This window comes from Triturus cristatus, chromosome 1_2 (genome assembly GCF_964204655.1).
Source record: "Triturus cristatus chromosome 1_2, aTriCri1.1, whole genome shotgun sequence".
Taxonomy (NCBI): Eukaryota; Metazoa; Chordata; class Amphibia; order Caudata; family Salamandridae; genus Triturus; species Triturus cristatus.
Window position 1 is genome coordinate 997,630,667 of NC_140580.1, and position 14,318 is coordinate 997,644,984.

The window sequence follows — 14,318 nt, forward strand, 5'->3', positions numbered from 1 at the left end:
GTTAGATTATCAGTAAACCTAATGGCGTGCTTGTTTATCTTGTACTCCCATGACTGCGTTGACGCCTTTGTAGACTAGGCTGCGCACGATTTTTGGTGGTCGGAGGCCATTGCGTCAACAATTGACCTAGCGAGGTACGTCTTTAACTGTAACCCACACACTGCGTTGCCCCGCTGATTCCTGCCCAAAACTTAGTTTGTGTGTGCAGCGCCATTATGACAATAATTCATCTGCGGTGCTAGCTAATTTAACGTTACCCCGCATTATAGCTTTTTCTCACTGATACGTGACGAAGACTTCGGTCCTGTTTCTTTTTTCGTGTGCGCGGCGGCCATGTTTGTTTAAGGTGTATCAATTTAAGACTACGAACATGGCGTCCTACTCGTACGGCCATTCGGAGATCGGTTTACAGAAACGAGCTTCAAGAAAATAGGCAAGAGATTCTATTCATGTTAAAATAAAATAAAATATAATAAAATTAAAAAAAGTACGATAGCATATAGGCAGTTTAGTAGGCAGCAGCACTGTCCTAAAATAACGAATACCAGATATAGACCGATTACCCGTCATCTAATCAAAACAGTTTTTGCTGTGAGACCGGGTGAGCTGACCTGTGAGTTCAATGTTTAAATGCACCCTATAATCTTTGTCTAGATATACATAAATTACATTTTCCTTTTTATTGTTAAAGGGAATCAGCCTTGTTAACTTGAACGAATCCTCTTATCTATCTAGATCGAGTATTTCGGGGCTGTTTGAGATGGTATTTGAATTTTGACAGTAAAGGGTGTAAGCATGTATTATGTACTTTTAAACCACGTTCTTTTCATTTAATCCCAAATGGTTATTTTACCTGCTACGCATACATGCCAACATTTCTGAAGAGCAAAGTGGGAGTTTTTTTAGAAAAAAATCGGGAGAATGGGGCCTTGAATCGGGTTACTGGCATGTATGGGCTATCGAAGTGTGCTGTTGCAGGATCGGACATTTGAAACGCAGGCAGAGGGGGGGTGATGCAAGCAAGTGTTGTGCACTGGCCTTGCAGTGCATACACCAACACCCCCCCCCCCCCACCCCGTGTGTGGCAGCCCGGGCTGAAAGAGCTCCCGGGCACCACACAGCGCCCCTGGGTACTTCACAGGTCTTTTGAAGACCATTCGCTTGTTAATGAGGCTTTGTTGGTTTTTAACCCCTTCTAGAGCCCCTGCACCCCACTCTAACTATTGCTGGAAGAATTAGCACCTTACACAACACCAAGCCCTGTCAGCTGAAACCCCGAGGAATCGGGTTTCTGGACACTTGAATCGGGACGCGGGAGACTAGCCTTGAAATCGGTAGTCTCCCGCCTGAATCGGGAGGGTTGGCATGTCTGCTGCTACGGGCCTACGACAGAGTTGAGCAGGATACGCAGTGTGATAACGTCTTAACTTGGGCTGAAAGGTGTAGGCCACGCTTACTGGGGGGAAACCTCTTGGGTGTACTGCAATCTTTTTCTTTATGTGAATCATGTCTTTGAGTCCCAGTGAGTGACAGACGCATACATCGCACACTGTAGAACAGATATTTATTCTTTGAAGCATGCTCCATTGGTTAGTCACTTGCTCAGCTAGCTCAACGCTCGAGGATGAGACTTTTGTGGTGGCATACCTGTGGGTTATTGTTCTCAGTCATGGTACCATATTATGTCCTGTCACTATCAGTTGCATGTAGATTGAGGTATTTACACATTATGAGTGCTTGTCTGATGTAGATGGGGTGAATACATTGTCTGTAGTTAAAGGCATAGTAATGCTCAGAAAGCAGCTTGCAGCTACAGCTGAGATATTAATTGACCCACAATAGTTTTTTTTCGATCAAGCCCTGTTTGTGGAGCAGTCTTAGGCTACTGTTTGAGAGTTGATGCTGTGTGGTTGTGTCTACTGTTCATCATTGCTGTCTCAGTGAATTGTTGGGGCTGTCCGTGGTTCCTTGGCAGTATCAATGCTGTGTACTGTTGTTTGTCACTGGTGTCTCAAGTATTCAAGTATGGTTGTGCTTCAAATTATTAACTCCAGTTTCTCCATGTAAGTATTTGACTCTCTCATGGTAGCGAGTTTGAGCAGTGAAGGCTTTATGTTCAGAGGTTAATTGATTAGAAATGTAGATTGAAACGAAGCAATAAATAACACACTCAAAATGGAATGTCCAGTCCAAACTATCAGCTTATGAAGAGCAGCTTTACAGTTGAGTAAAATCTATCAGTTAAAATTAAGTACTGTGGAAGAAATTTGCTCCTTAAGTACTTGATATTTTAAATAACAAAAGTTTGTCTCGCTCATATTATCTTCCCCTCCCCCCGCCCCCACAGGAACCCTTATCCTGCCTCAGAAACCTTTCAGATAATCTGTCAATTGTTATTAGTCATTTATTTTTTAAATGCTTAATTTTTAGTGATAAATACAAAGATCTAGAAACAACGGTGCCACTTCTGCTTTGGCTCCCAAGATCAATGTGTATGTGTCTAGATCTATGTGTGTGTTTGTGGTTCTGTATGTGTGTGCGTGTGGCTGTGTGTGTATGTGGCTCTGTGTATGTATGTGTGGCTCTGTGTGTGTGGCTTTGTGTGTGTGGCTCTGTGTAAGTGTGGGGGGCTGTGTGTGTGTGTGGGAGGCTCTATGTGTGTGTGTGCCTCTGTGTGTGTTGCTCTGTGTGGGTGGCTCTTTTTGTAGGTGGCTCTATGCGTGGGTGGCTCTGTCTGTGTGTGGGTGGCTCTGTGTGGGTGGCTCTATTTGTGTGTGGGTTGCTCTATGTGAATAGCTCTGTGTAGGTGGCTCTGTGTGTGTGGGTGGCTTTGTGTGTGTGGCTCTGTGTGTGGGTGCAAATGCAATAGGTCTCGCATTTGAGAGAGATTAAGCTATTGACATTGTAAATAACAATGGCGTTTCTTTAAATGTTTTAAAAATAAAAACATAAACAAAAATAATGTCATGAGCAGTGCCAATAGCTCTAACTTTAACAATGCCGAGACCATTGCATTGTAAATGCTTGTTGAGTAAGTTAGTGGGATTTCCTGCCTAGCACACATGCAAACCACATTGTCGCTTGATGCTGAATGTGAACTGTTGGACTTGGCCCTTCTGGCAGGTTCACCCCCAAAACTTTTTGCAATTATCCTAGCTTTTTCCCTATGTTGTGTGAGTGGTTTTAGGCCTCTAGGCGCTTTTACACTGTGCCCCAGTGGAGAGTGCGTGTGCGCTGTGTATGTCTTTAGTGAGACTGACCTGCCCTCCCATAGCAATGCATGGGGAATGTGTGTGTCCATTGCAGTTCCTGGTGCGTGGGGAGTGCAGGGTCGAGTTTGGTATGTGCGAACTCGTGAGATTGAATGCTGCGCGATGATGTGTGCGGCGTTACTGTGTCTAGTGTGGAAGTGCCACTTCTAGAAGCGGGCATGTCTGTGTAGTAAATGTGAAGGGACTGTCTGGCTTGTGATTGGCTGGTGTGCCTGGCTCCAGGAGTCAGGATGGGTCTGCCCCAGTGGTGAACAGGGAGATCTGCATGTTGATGAGTGGGAGGAGTACACCTGGGACCTGAATAGGGCTGGGCTTTCCCCACCCAATGCTGGCTCCGCCCCCTGTGGTGCGACTGATGACCCTGGCCTGTTCTGTGAATAGGGAGAGGGGCTGAGCAAAACAAAGTGCTCAGGAACCAGTTGCATCTGGTTGGCCCCTTCTCTGCACCTTGAGACAAAGGAAACCTGTGTATAAAAAGGGGCTGTGACCCCATGTAAAATGTTCTTCTTCTGATCCTAACTAGAGGGGGGCCTGCTGCTGCTGCTGGGCGCCAGGAGGACCGCCACTGGGGACTGCCTCCCTGCCTGGAGGGCCCTGTGAGCTGGCCCCTGGGCCCAGCCCTTGCCCCCTGCCTTCCTAAAGGACTTTGTTCCTGGACCTTGCCTCCAAGCGCCTGGGGAGCGCTATATCTTTGTTGCCTGGTGAGCGCTCTGTTTGGTGGCCCAAGAGGAACAGCGCTGCTGGTTTTCCACTGCAGCCGAAGGCTGCGATCATTTTTGTAAGGGAATCCCGGGTGTGGAGATTCCCCGCAATTTTACTTATTTACGGAGCCCACCACTGCATTTGTGCCTCTCGAGCGGGAGCCCACCCCACTCTGTCTTTTTAATTTCCAGAGGGAGCCTACCCTTCGTTTGCCCACTTCACTTTATTTTTACTTGCGGGAGCCCACCCCGCTTAGTAATCTTAATTACGAGGGAGCCTACCCCTCATTTGCCGTTTCACCGCCGCGACCCGGCGACCAGGAAGTCAGGCAGTCCTCGCCGAGACGTGGGCGGGGCCTCGTCACGAAACCAGGAAGCGGACGGGAGCCTACCCCGTGCTCCTGTGCCTGGAGGAATAGCCGGAAGCCGACGGGAGGCCACCCCGCGCTCCGGTGCAGCCAGGAGAAGCGAGCCAGAAGAAGAGTCCCGGCGGGAGCCCACCCCGCACTGGACTGCGACAAAGGAAGGCGGGGCCTCCCGGCAGAAGCGGAGTCCGGCCGGAGCAGGGCTGCCACGGCGCGACCGAGAGGGAAGACAGAATCGCCGTGTCTGCCCCCAGCCCCCGCCGCGAGAGAAGTGCCCACGGCAGTGAAGGAAGCAGACAAGTGCTGCCGGTGAGTAGAACTCCCGCATTACCGTGGTTGGGGGAGGCAGAGTCAGAGTGGCCCAGTCTTGCAGCGGGCCGCTCCCACGTTGTTGAGCAGCCTCGGAGTGCTCCCCCACTTGTGAGGTGCAGGTGCTATACTTGTGGTAGCGGAGGCACAGAGTCAGGGCGGCCCCGCAGGCAGCGGGCCGCCCCCCCCCCCCCCAAGAGGAGCATGGCTGTTTAGAGCCCTTGTGTGGATCCCACGTTGTGCATTGTTGCTTCCAGAGCCTGTGAGGCTCCAACGTTTGGGACAAGTTCTTTCTTTTGTTTTCCCTCCTAATTGGCGCAGGAGTATTTCAGGAGCCAGTGCGCTCCGTGGGGGCATGATTATATACGGAGCCCGTGTGGCCCCAACGCGCTGCATATTTGATCTAAAGGCACAGTGGTGCCCGGCCTTATCTGATTCACAGCTGCCCAGCACTTAGTGGGCAACTGCAACGTTTAGGCCTAATTCTTTGGCGCCTTCTGCCTTGGCTGCGTGCGCAGCCCAGCCTTGACACTCTGGACAAAGGGCGGTTGAGCCCCTGAAAGGCCAAGTTGGCCTGGGGACAGTTTTCCTGTGTGTGCCCTCACCTAGGGCACATGGTGATTTTTGCATGTGTACTTTTGCGCAATGTGCATTGCCTGTATGCTTATTTTTTATTCCTAACTGTGTCCATGCGTAGGAGACTGTTTTCCAAGTATAGGTTATGCTAGTGTGTTCATGGTTCCCTGCGTGATATATGCCTAAGGTGTTTAGGATTGCGTAGGGTGTACTTACCTTTTACCAGTGTTTACTGGTTGTGCGCTACATTTATTATTTGTTCTACATTTCTACATTTACAAGTGATGATTCTGACAGTGGTCCATGTGGCCCTGTCTTGTGTAAATAGTCCCCTGTAAATTCCGCCCAGTGCCAGTTGGCACAGTGTAAATTGTGTGAATATTATCTAATGTGTTTTGGTATAATACAAAGGCTATTTTTATATATAACCTTGTGTGGAGTTTCTTTTGTGATGGGCCTTGGGTGTTGTTGCTGGGTGCGCGCGCAAACGCTTTACACATCGCCTCCGGGATAAGCCTGACTGCTCGTGCCAAGCTACCAAGGGGGTGAGCAGGGGTTATCTTTGGCGTGTAACTTCCCAGCCCTGACTTAGAGCGGTGGTTTCTGCCTGGCTTTGGCGCAAGCCTTAGCCAACCAGAAATCCCATTTCTAACATGAACTTAGAGCTTCAGGGCCTACACATGGTAGATTGACCGGCCAACACTTGAAAACTAATTTTATTGAAAAGTTAATTCCTAGCACGGTCTCTTGATCTCTAGTCATTGATGGAGTGTCTTCAAAATAGTAAACAATAGTGATCTCCTCTTTAGGCACGCCGAGAGCGCTGATGCTTCTCTGTCTCCTTTCTTTAAAGTCACCGCATACCCCATGTCACACCCTTCTTAGGAGGTATGAATAGTCAGAAGATCTCAGAAACTGAAATCTTCTACTCGGTGTCTGTTGACCATTTCTAAGTAAAGACACTTCCATATAGGAGTAGCACTCTCTGGTCACTTGGTAGAATTCAGTTCCCTCGCCCCTGTGAAAAACGATCTTGTTGAGGTGTTGAAACACGTTAACAACTTGTCTTCATCTGCACTGACATTGACACATTTCGTAATCAGCATCCGAAGCACTTGTTTCAATAGTACCAAGAAGTCCCCGGGTGAAAGATGGATCTTTCTAAAGACCTGCCAATGCAAGGGCTTCATTTTGGCACTCGGGGTTCATAGTTAGTGGGAATCTCAACTTAAGGTCATCATGGTGTCCTCCTCACAAGACCAAGAAACTGCTGTGAAGAGATGAAAACACTTCACAAATGTATGCATGGATATTGTGAAGTTGTAGACATTGCCCAAACAAATAAAAGCCCCTCCTGCTGGTAAAGCTAAAGAGGTTCACTTCTGCTCTGGTGCTTCCGCTCAGTATCTGTGATATACATTTATAACATTATCTTGCAAGTGCCTTTATCCTGCTATTGCAGAAGTCAAAATATTCTGCTGCCTAGCAACGACGCCGGAGTCCCACTGCTTCCTGCGGGTGGTGCAGAATGTTCTGTTCGTGGTGTTTTGACTGCTGCAGTTGCTTTGCTTTCCAATTCTGCCATGTTTCTTAAAATTATGAAAAATCAGGGATTGCCTTTGAAGAAATATAAAGTACCCCTTAGAGCATATTCATTGAATTAGAGGAAAAACACGTGCATATTGGAAAGAAGGACGATGGTGGTATTTCACTTGTTAGAAATTATCCAATCGATACCCTCATTCTTAGGGTTTCATTAACCAAGATGTTATGGGGACCTCAGGAATCTTCTGACAGAGTCCCTCCAATTCATAATACTGGCCGGCGGAACCCCGCTTTTACCACCTTCATAGCAGCAGCATGTAGTGTAAACGCAGCACACTCGCCATCCATCACCAACACAGATGTAGCAAAGGACTTGGGTGAAAAGCCACACTCAGACCTATTTAAATAGGAGAGGCCAGTATGCCCTGTCCCACATAAGGTAACCGCAAAAAGACCCGCCCTTCCGCTTATCATCAAAACTCCTGCCACCACTGCCAGCCTTTCCCAACCTGGGGAGATGGCAGACGTCCATCTCCAGAAAGGAGGGGTGCCCTGGAGGCGCCCCCCTGGTTCAGGGAGCTCTGCTCTTCATCTCTAGCCATGTTCCACTTTTTGCGGAATTGTTATGCATGCATATGGAATATTTTATAATATCTTACTCCCTGTCTCGTGGGAGGCCCTGGTGCATTTATGTACAGTATTTGTACCATGCCAAACGTGTTGCCGTCCTAGGTACTGCTTGAGATCTTCTCACGTGCAGCAATTTTGAGCGTTCCCAGCATTTTGTTCCCAGAAGTTATTCTACACCAATCCTTTTCTAAAACGTCCAAATGAGATACATGGTTTGGAACTCTTTTATTTGATGAATTGGCTGTCACTTGGGATTCCAAGGACATTCTATTTAAGGTATTTGACCTCCTTTCTGCATCATACATGCTTCAACCTCTTTAGAAGTGACTAATCTTATTAAACACAAAAAACCCATGCTCAATAATTTGGTTCTGCCTTGTTTCGATTTTTGGTGTTCTATTCTACGTGTTCACTGTCCTGTGAGTGCTGCTATAGAATTCATTTATATTTGTACTATAGTTTTACTTCTTTAGATATTTTTTTCGTTAGCTTCATTTCGGCAATTAAAAAAAAAATCTAATGTAAATATGCATAGAAAAGTATGAAATTGAAACCCTATTTAATTTTCAGGACTTTGGACTGGACGTGGTTGCTTTTCGTGCAATGGTTGGAGAATGCCCCATAAAGATCTTGGATTTAGCGGCCAGCTGTTGCAGGGTGAGTTTTTAAGGTCTTTCTTTTTAAACCTAGTCCTTTGTTGTTAAAGCAAGATTGGATTACCTTTCTAGGTAGGTAGGTAGGGGTACACAATATTTAACGTTATTATTGTCTGTCCCCTTCTTGGCACATACTGTATTCCTTTGACTGCAGAAGACAAGCACTGGCAATGCAGTTCGTTTTAGCTTTTATGCAGATAAAAGTTGCAAGGTTCACTGGCGGCAGCAGTGGACGCTTCCCTGAAAGGATATAGCACAGGGCAGCAGCAGCAGCGCAAACTTTTATCACATCCAGAGATCAGGTACAGCATGCACAGCTGCAGCAGAAGTGCAAGCTTCCATCACATACAGAGAGCAGGTACAGCATGCACAGCAGGAGCAGTGCAAGCGTCTATCATTTAGAGAGACCAAGTACGGCATGCACAGCTGCAGCAGAAGTGCAAGCTTCCATCACATAGAGAGACCAGGTACAGCATCCACAGCAGGAGCAGTGCAAGGGTCCATCACATAGAGAGACCAAATACAGCATGCACAGCTGAAGCAGAATTGCAAGCTTCCATCACATACAGAGACCAGGTACAGCATGCACAGCTGCAGCAGAAGTGCACGCTTCCATCACATAGAGAGACAAGGTACAGCATGCACAGCTGCAGCAGAAGTGCAAGCTTCCATCACATCCAGAGACCAGGTACAGCATGCACAGCTGCAGCAATAGTGCACGCGTCCATCACATAGAGAGAGCAGGTACAGCATGCACAGCAGCAGCAGTGCAAGCGTCTATCACTTGGAGAGACAAAGTACGGCATGCACAACTGCAGCAGAAGTGCACGCTTCCATCACATAGAGAGACAAGGTACAGCATTCACAGCTGCAGCAGAAGTGCACGCTTCCATCACATAGAGAGACAAGGTACAGCATGCACAGCTGCAGCAGAAGTGCAAGCTTCCATCAAGTCGAGAGACCAAGTACGGCATGCACAGCTGCAGCAGAAGTGCAAGCTTCCATCACATAGAGAGAGAGCAGGTACAGCAGCAGCAGTGCAAGCGTCTATCACTTGGAGAGACAAAGTACGGCATGCACAGCTGCAGCAGAAGTGCAAGCTTCCATCACATAGAGAGACTAAATACAGCATGCATAGCTGCAGCAGAAGTGCAAGCTTCCATCACTTAGAGAGAGCAGGTACAGCATGCACAGCAGCAGCAGAAGTGCAAGCGTTCATCACATAGCAAGACCACGCACAGCATACCCTGCAGCAACAGTACAAGCCCTCATCGCATAGAAAGACCAAGTACAGTATGCCCAACAGCAGTGCAAGCTTCGATCACATAGAGAGACCAGGCAGAGCATGTGCAGCAACAGTGCAAGCTTTTCCACTTAGAGAGACCAGGTACAGAATGCCCAGCAGCAGTGCAATCCCTCATCGCATAGAGAGACCATGCACAGCAGCAGCAGTGCAAGCTTTCATCACATAGAGAGAGACCAGGTACAGTATGCCCGCAGCAACAGCAGTGCAATCCCTCATCACATAGAGACCAGGCACAGCATGTACAACAGCATGTACAGCAGAAGTGCAAGCCCTCATCGCATAGAGAGACCAGGCACAGCATGCCCTGCCGCAGCAGTGCAAGCCCTCATCGCATAGAGAGATGAAGTAGAGTATGCCCGGCAGCAGCAGTGCAAGCTTTCATCACCTACAGAGAGACCAAGCACAGCATGTACAGCAGCGGTAGTCCAAGCTTCCATCACATAGAGAGACCAGGCACAGCATGTGCAGCAGCAGTGCAGGCCCTCATTGCATAGGGAGACCAAGTACAGCATGTGCAGCAGCAGTGCAAGCTTCCATCACATAGAGAGACCAGGCACAGCATGTGCAGCAGCAGTGCAGGCCCTCATTGCAAAGAGAGACCAAGTACAGCAGCAGTGCAAGCTTCCACCACATAAAGAGACCAGGCGCAGCATACCCTGCTGCAGCAGTGCAAGCCCTCATCACCTAGAGGGACGATGTACATTATGCCCGGCAGCAGAAGTGCAAGCTTTCATCACCTACAGAGAGACCAGGCACAGCATGTGCAGCAGCAGTAGTGCAAGCTTCCATCACATAGAGAGACCAGGCACAGCATGTGCAGTAGCAGTGCAGGCCCTCATCGCATAGAGAGACCAGGCAAAGCATGTGCAGCAGCAGTGCAAGCTTCCGTCACATAGAGAGACCAGGCACAGCATGTGAAGCAGCAGTGCAAGCTTCCATCACATAGAAAGACCAGGCACAGCATATGCAGCAGCAGTGCAAGCTTCCATCACGTAGGGAGACCAGGCACAGCATGCCCAGCAGAAGATATTCCTCACATGCACAGGGCAGCTGAAGCCCCAAACAAAGTCAAGTCCATACGACCATTGTACTTTAGCTAAAACACAAGCAACAGCAAAGTAAACTTTCCTCACACCCACCAGTTATAGAACAAACTCAACGCCAGTGAGATGCCCTGATAATAACAGAGTGACATTGTATCAGTGTGGAGAGCTGGGTGTGGAGCAGGACAATGCGTGAGGGCTTGTATCAGCCTGGCACTCCTGTACTGTGTGTTACCATAGCTAGGTCTTACGTCAGCTACAAGTGTAATCAGAAGGTCTAGTTTAGCTGATAATCTGCAAACGTTAACAAAAGGGATTGATTATTTCAGTCTCCCTACATTCTAGCCTCCTTGCTTTCATTCCTGGGCTCTGCCATGCCCGCAGACTATGGCCATGTTTCAGCATCCCCTCTGCAACATGTCACCTGCCAGGAACAGTACAGCATATTCAGCTGCAGTGAAGCATAAGGTGTCTTTGAGTGGGGAAATGAAATAAAACTTGGCAAACAATGTTGAAAAGACCTGTGCTTGCTGACTTATCGGGGGTAAAGCTACAAACTAGAAACAAGTAGGGTGTGCATGTGAAGAAGAAGTTTGGAACAGCCGGCTGGCACTCCCAGAAAAGTAGGTACTCAGGTGTGCGGCTGGTATTTCCATTCCTTTAATGAACGAAAGACCCCATGACAGCTCTTTAGAGCAAACCTTCCTTCAGAACGTTTCCTATCCTGCCAAGCACTTACCATCCTCACCCCGGATCAACGTCTTCCAGTAGCCGGGCTCGTGAAATGACGGAATGTCAGAGCCATTAAAAAGCAATGCAGACAAAAGAAGGATTTCATGAATAAAGGTTTGAATAAATAAATAGTTGAGTGAGTGATTGAACGAACAAGTTGATGTTATATAGTTAACATCAACGACTCAGTCGCCTCTTGGCGTTGGGTTGTCAAGAGATGCCGCAGCTCCATTCTTTGAGTGATTGGATGCTGTGCATGCCACTACGCCTCGGCGTAGGATGTCCGGATGAATCCTTTCTATGCAGGTTCTCTTTGCTGTCACTCGAGAGACCTAGGCAGTCTGTCCAGCATGTATGTATGAGTAGCTCAGGCAAAGCTCCGTGACAGTGGTATCTGGTGGGTCTCCCACTAGTGGGCGCAGTACCCTAGAAAGTGCGAGCATTCGTCTTACATGCACGCTGTGGAGGCTCCCATTGGGTTTGCGTAGAAGTGGGCAAGCCAGAGAATCCATGGGTAGAGAGCCAAGCCAGAGCCGACTCGATCTGGCTGGGGTCTGAGAGCCGAAGCATGAGCCGAGCCAGAAAAAAACATAAGTGTGTAAATCCTGAGAAAATATTTGGTAAATATCAAATTACATCTGTAGTGCTACATTGCTGTGCTTTATTGGTCACTGAATATAATATCGCAATAAACGGTGTATTCTAGGAGTGTAGTTCCATTACTTTTAATTCTAAAAGCAAAACTACAAGCCCCAGAATGCAAAGTGCAGCTTGGTTAAGGCCAAGCCAAGCTGAAGGTATCACGTGCCTGCTGTGTCTCTTTGAGCTGTTGTCTTTGTTTTCAGGCCTGGTTCTGACCTTTGCCAGCTTCCAATTCACTAATGAGCGTGCCTGAGTATATATTCTCAGCCCTTTAGGATTTGAGTGCAGCAAACAAAAGTTTAAAGTTAATTCTAAATACTCCATCCCTTCGTTTGCTCTTAGTTGTGACATCCAACTGGTCACCCCACCACCACACCCACTCTCCACACACCACTGCCTGTGCCTGGAAGTACTCCCCCAGCCCCCCATGTAGCTAAGGGGCTTCATTCAGTGTGCACCAGGCCGGGTTGCTTTAAGCACGAGTTTAGTCGTTCTTATTGGTGCACTGTTGGAAACCGGGCAACCGGGTTAGCAGTCACCAGGTTCCCAGCACAGTGGTAGCTTGGCTCGAGCGGTTGGGGTCAGGCACCGTGTTAAGCGTACGTCACACCCTCACAATAACCATGCGTTCATCCGTTCCAAAAACGACACTACACCGTAAAAATTATTGGAGACAAGTTAAAAATATATATGTCTTTATCTTATTTTCTCTTAGTTGCAGGTTTCATTACATAAATACAAGACAATAAGATTTTCCTTAAAAGAGCAGGTCAAATAAATAATACTACATTGGAATTTCAATAAATAGGTTCAGGTCCTCATAAAGCAAAGAATAAATAGTTGTGCAATAAATACAGATGGCAAATAAATACAGTCAGACAATAAATATAGTGCAGGAATAAATTAGTGGATGACAATAAATAAAGCACCTCCAATAAATAAGGTAAAACAATCAATGACAGTTACAGTTCAAATCATTTACATGAGGTCACTTGGTCTTACTTTGCCCATACACAGCTTAAGGACACTTGGATGGCATGGGGGTGTCCCACCTAGATTGATCAAGGCTGGGGCCTAAGCTGAGGCAGAACAAGAGTAATCTAAAGATCTGGCCCTCCAAACTACACAGCCCTTCACAGATGTCACTGCACCAGTCTCAGCTCACCCCTGGCACTCTCAGGCTGGTTCTAACACCCCTTTAGCCCCTAGAATGGTCTTTTAGGGCTCCACGGGACCTCAGACGCCCCCTCTACCACTTACTGCCCTTTTCACGATGATCGGCTCCGCTCGGCACCATGTCGACGCCGTGTGGCGGCTCCGGTTCGATGTCGTTGGGCGGTCTCGACTCGATGTCGCTGGGCGGTCTCGACTCGATGTCGCTGGGCGGCCTCGGCTCGATGTCGCTGGGCGGTCTTGACTCGATGTCGCTGGGCGGCCTCGACTCGATGTCGCTGGGCGGCTTCGGCTCGATGTCGCTGGGCGGCTTCGGCTCGATGTCGCTGGGCGGCTTCGGCTCGATGTCGCTGGGCGGCCCCGGCTCGATGTCGCTGGGCGGCCCCGGCTCGATGTCGCTGGGCGGCCCCGGCTCGATGTCGCCTTCCGGCGTCGCAGGAACTCGGACTCCCCACTTCCTGGTGTCTCCGGAGTGCGATCTCCACTCCCGACCTCCGGCGCGCTTCACCTCAGTTTCCGGCGACTCCGGTGGGCGGACTTCACTCCCCCGTCGACGCCTCACCTCGACCTCAGGTGACTCCCGACTCGACCTCACTCGACCTCGGGTTACTCCTTACTCGACCTCTGGCGGCTCCGGGTACGACGTCTGTTTTCTGTCAGCGCCGCTTCTCCACCTCAGGCCCCAGGTCTCCAGGCTTCTCGACGTCAGGACTCCAGGAGGACACTGCTGAACAGGTCAGGAACTTGCTGTTCTTCTTCTTTAAGGCCTGTTTCAAATGTTCAGTCCTTTAAGATGGTTCTTCTGGTCTTGATCCCACACAGGGCTCTAGGCTGGGCTTGGTCAGTAGAGACTAGCATCAAGGGTGGGTTTCTGGACCCCACTCCAAGCACTGGTTTCCACCTCTGCTGCCTTACTCCGACCTCCTTCTATCTCTGTCCTCTCTCTTCTCCAGTCAGTTGCCAACTGCCACTCTGAGATGGCCTCCCAACATTCTAAACTGCCTCTCACTGTCACAGGGTTCTAGAATGTTCCAGGAGGTTCTGGTGATGTCACAGGTGACAATGGGTGGCCACCATTTTGTGTCTCAGGCCCTCAGACAGAAGTTCCAGGGTTAGGGAAAATGGCTCCCTGACCCTGCATCAACACTAAAAAGTCTGGTGGTTCCCAAAAAGGAAAAATTATAACAGGGTTTGAGGCAGAATTGGGACAAAATAAATAATGATGAGGAGGGACCACCCAAAGGGCTGACAGGTCTAACATGCACATATGTGAAAAGGAAGGCTTTGATATAACTCGCCTCGCGCCCACGTCATCGGGTTGGCCAGTGTAAGGAGCACAGGGTAGGAAGTGGCAGTGCAAGCTTCCTC

The 14,318-nt window shown here is 48.7% G+C and overlaps 1 protein-coding gene across 1 annotated transcript in view; it reads left to right on the forward strand.

Annotated features, from left to right (window-relative positions):
* Positions 1 to 14,318, forward strand: part of LOC146868563 (dual specificity testis-specific protein kinase 1-like) — a 339,083-nt gene that overhangs the window by 301,937 nt on the left and 22,828 nt on the right. The window contains exon 8 of the mRNA XM_085611282.1: positions 7,969 to 8,055. Coding sequence (XP_085467408.1) covers positions 7,969 to 8,055 — 87 coding nt within the window. The remainder of the gene's footprint in view (positions 1 to 7,968; positions 8,056 to 14,318) is intronic.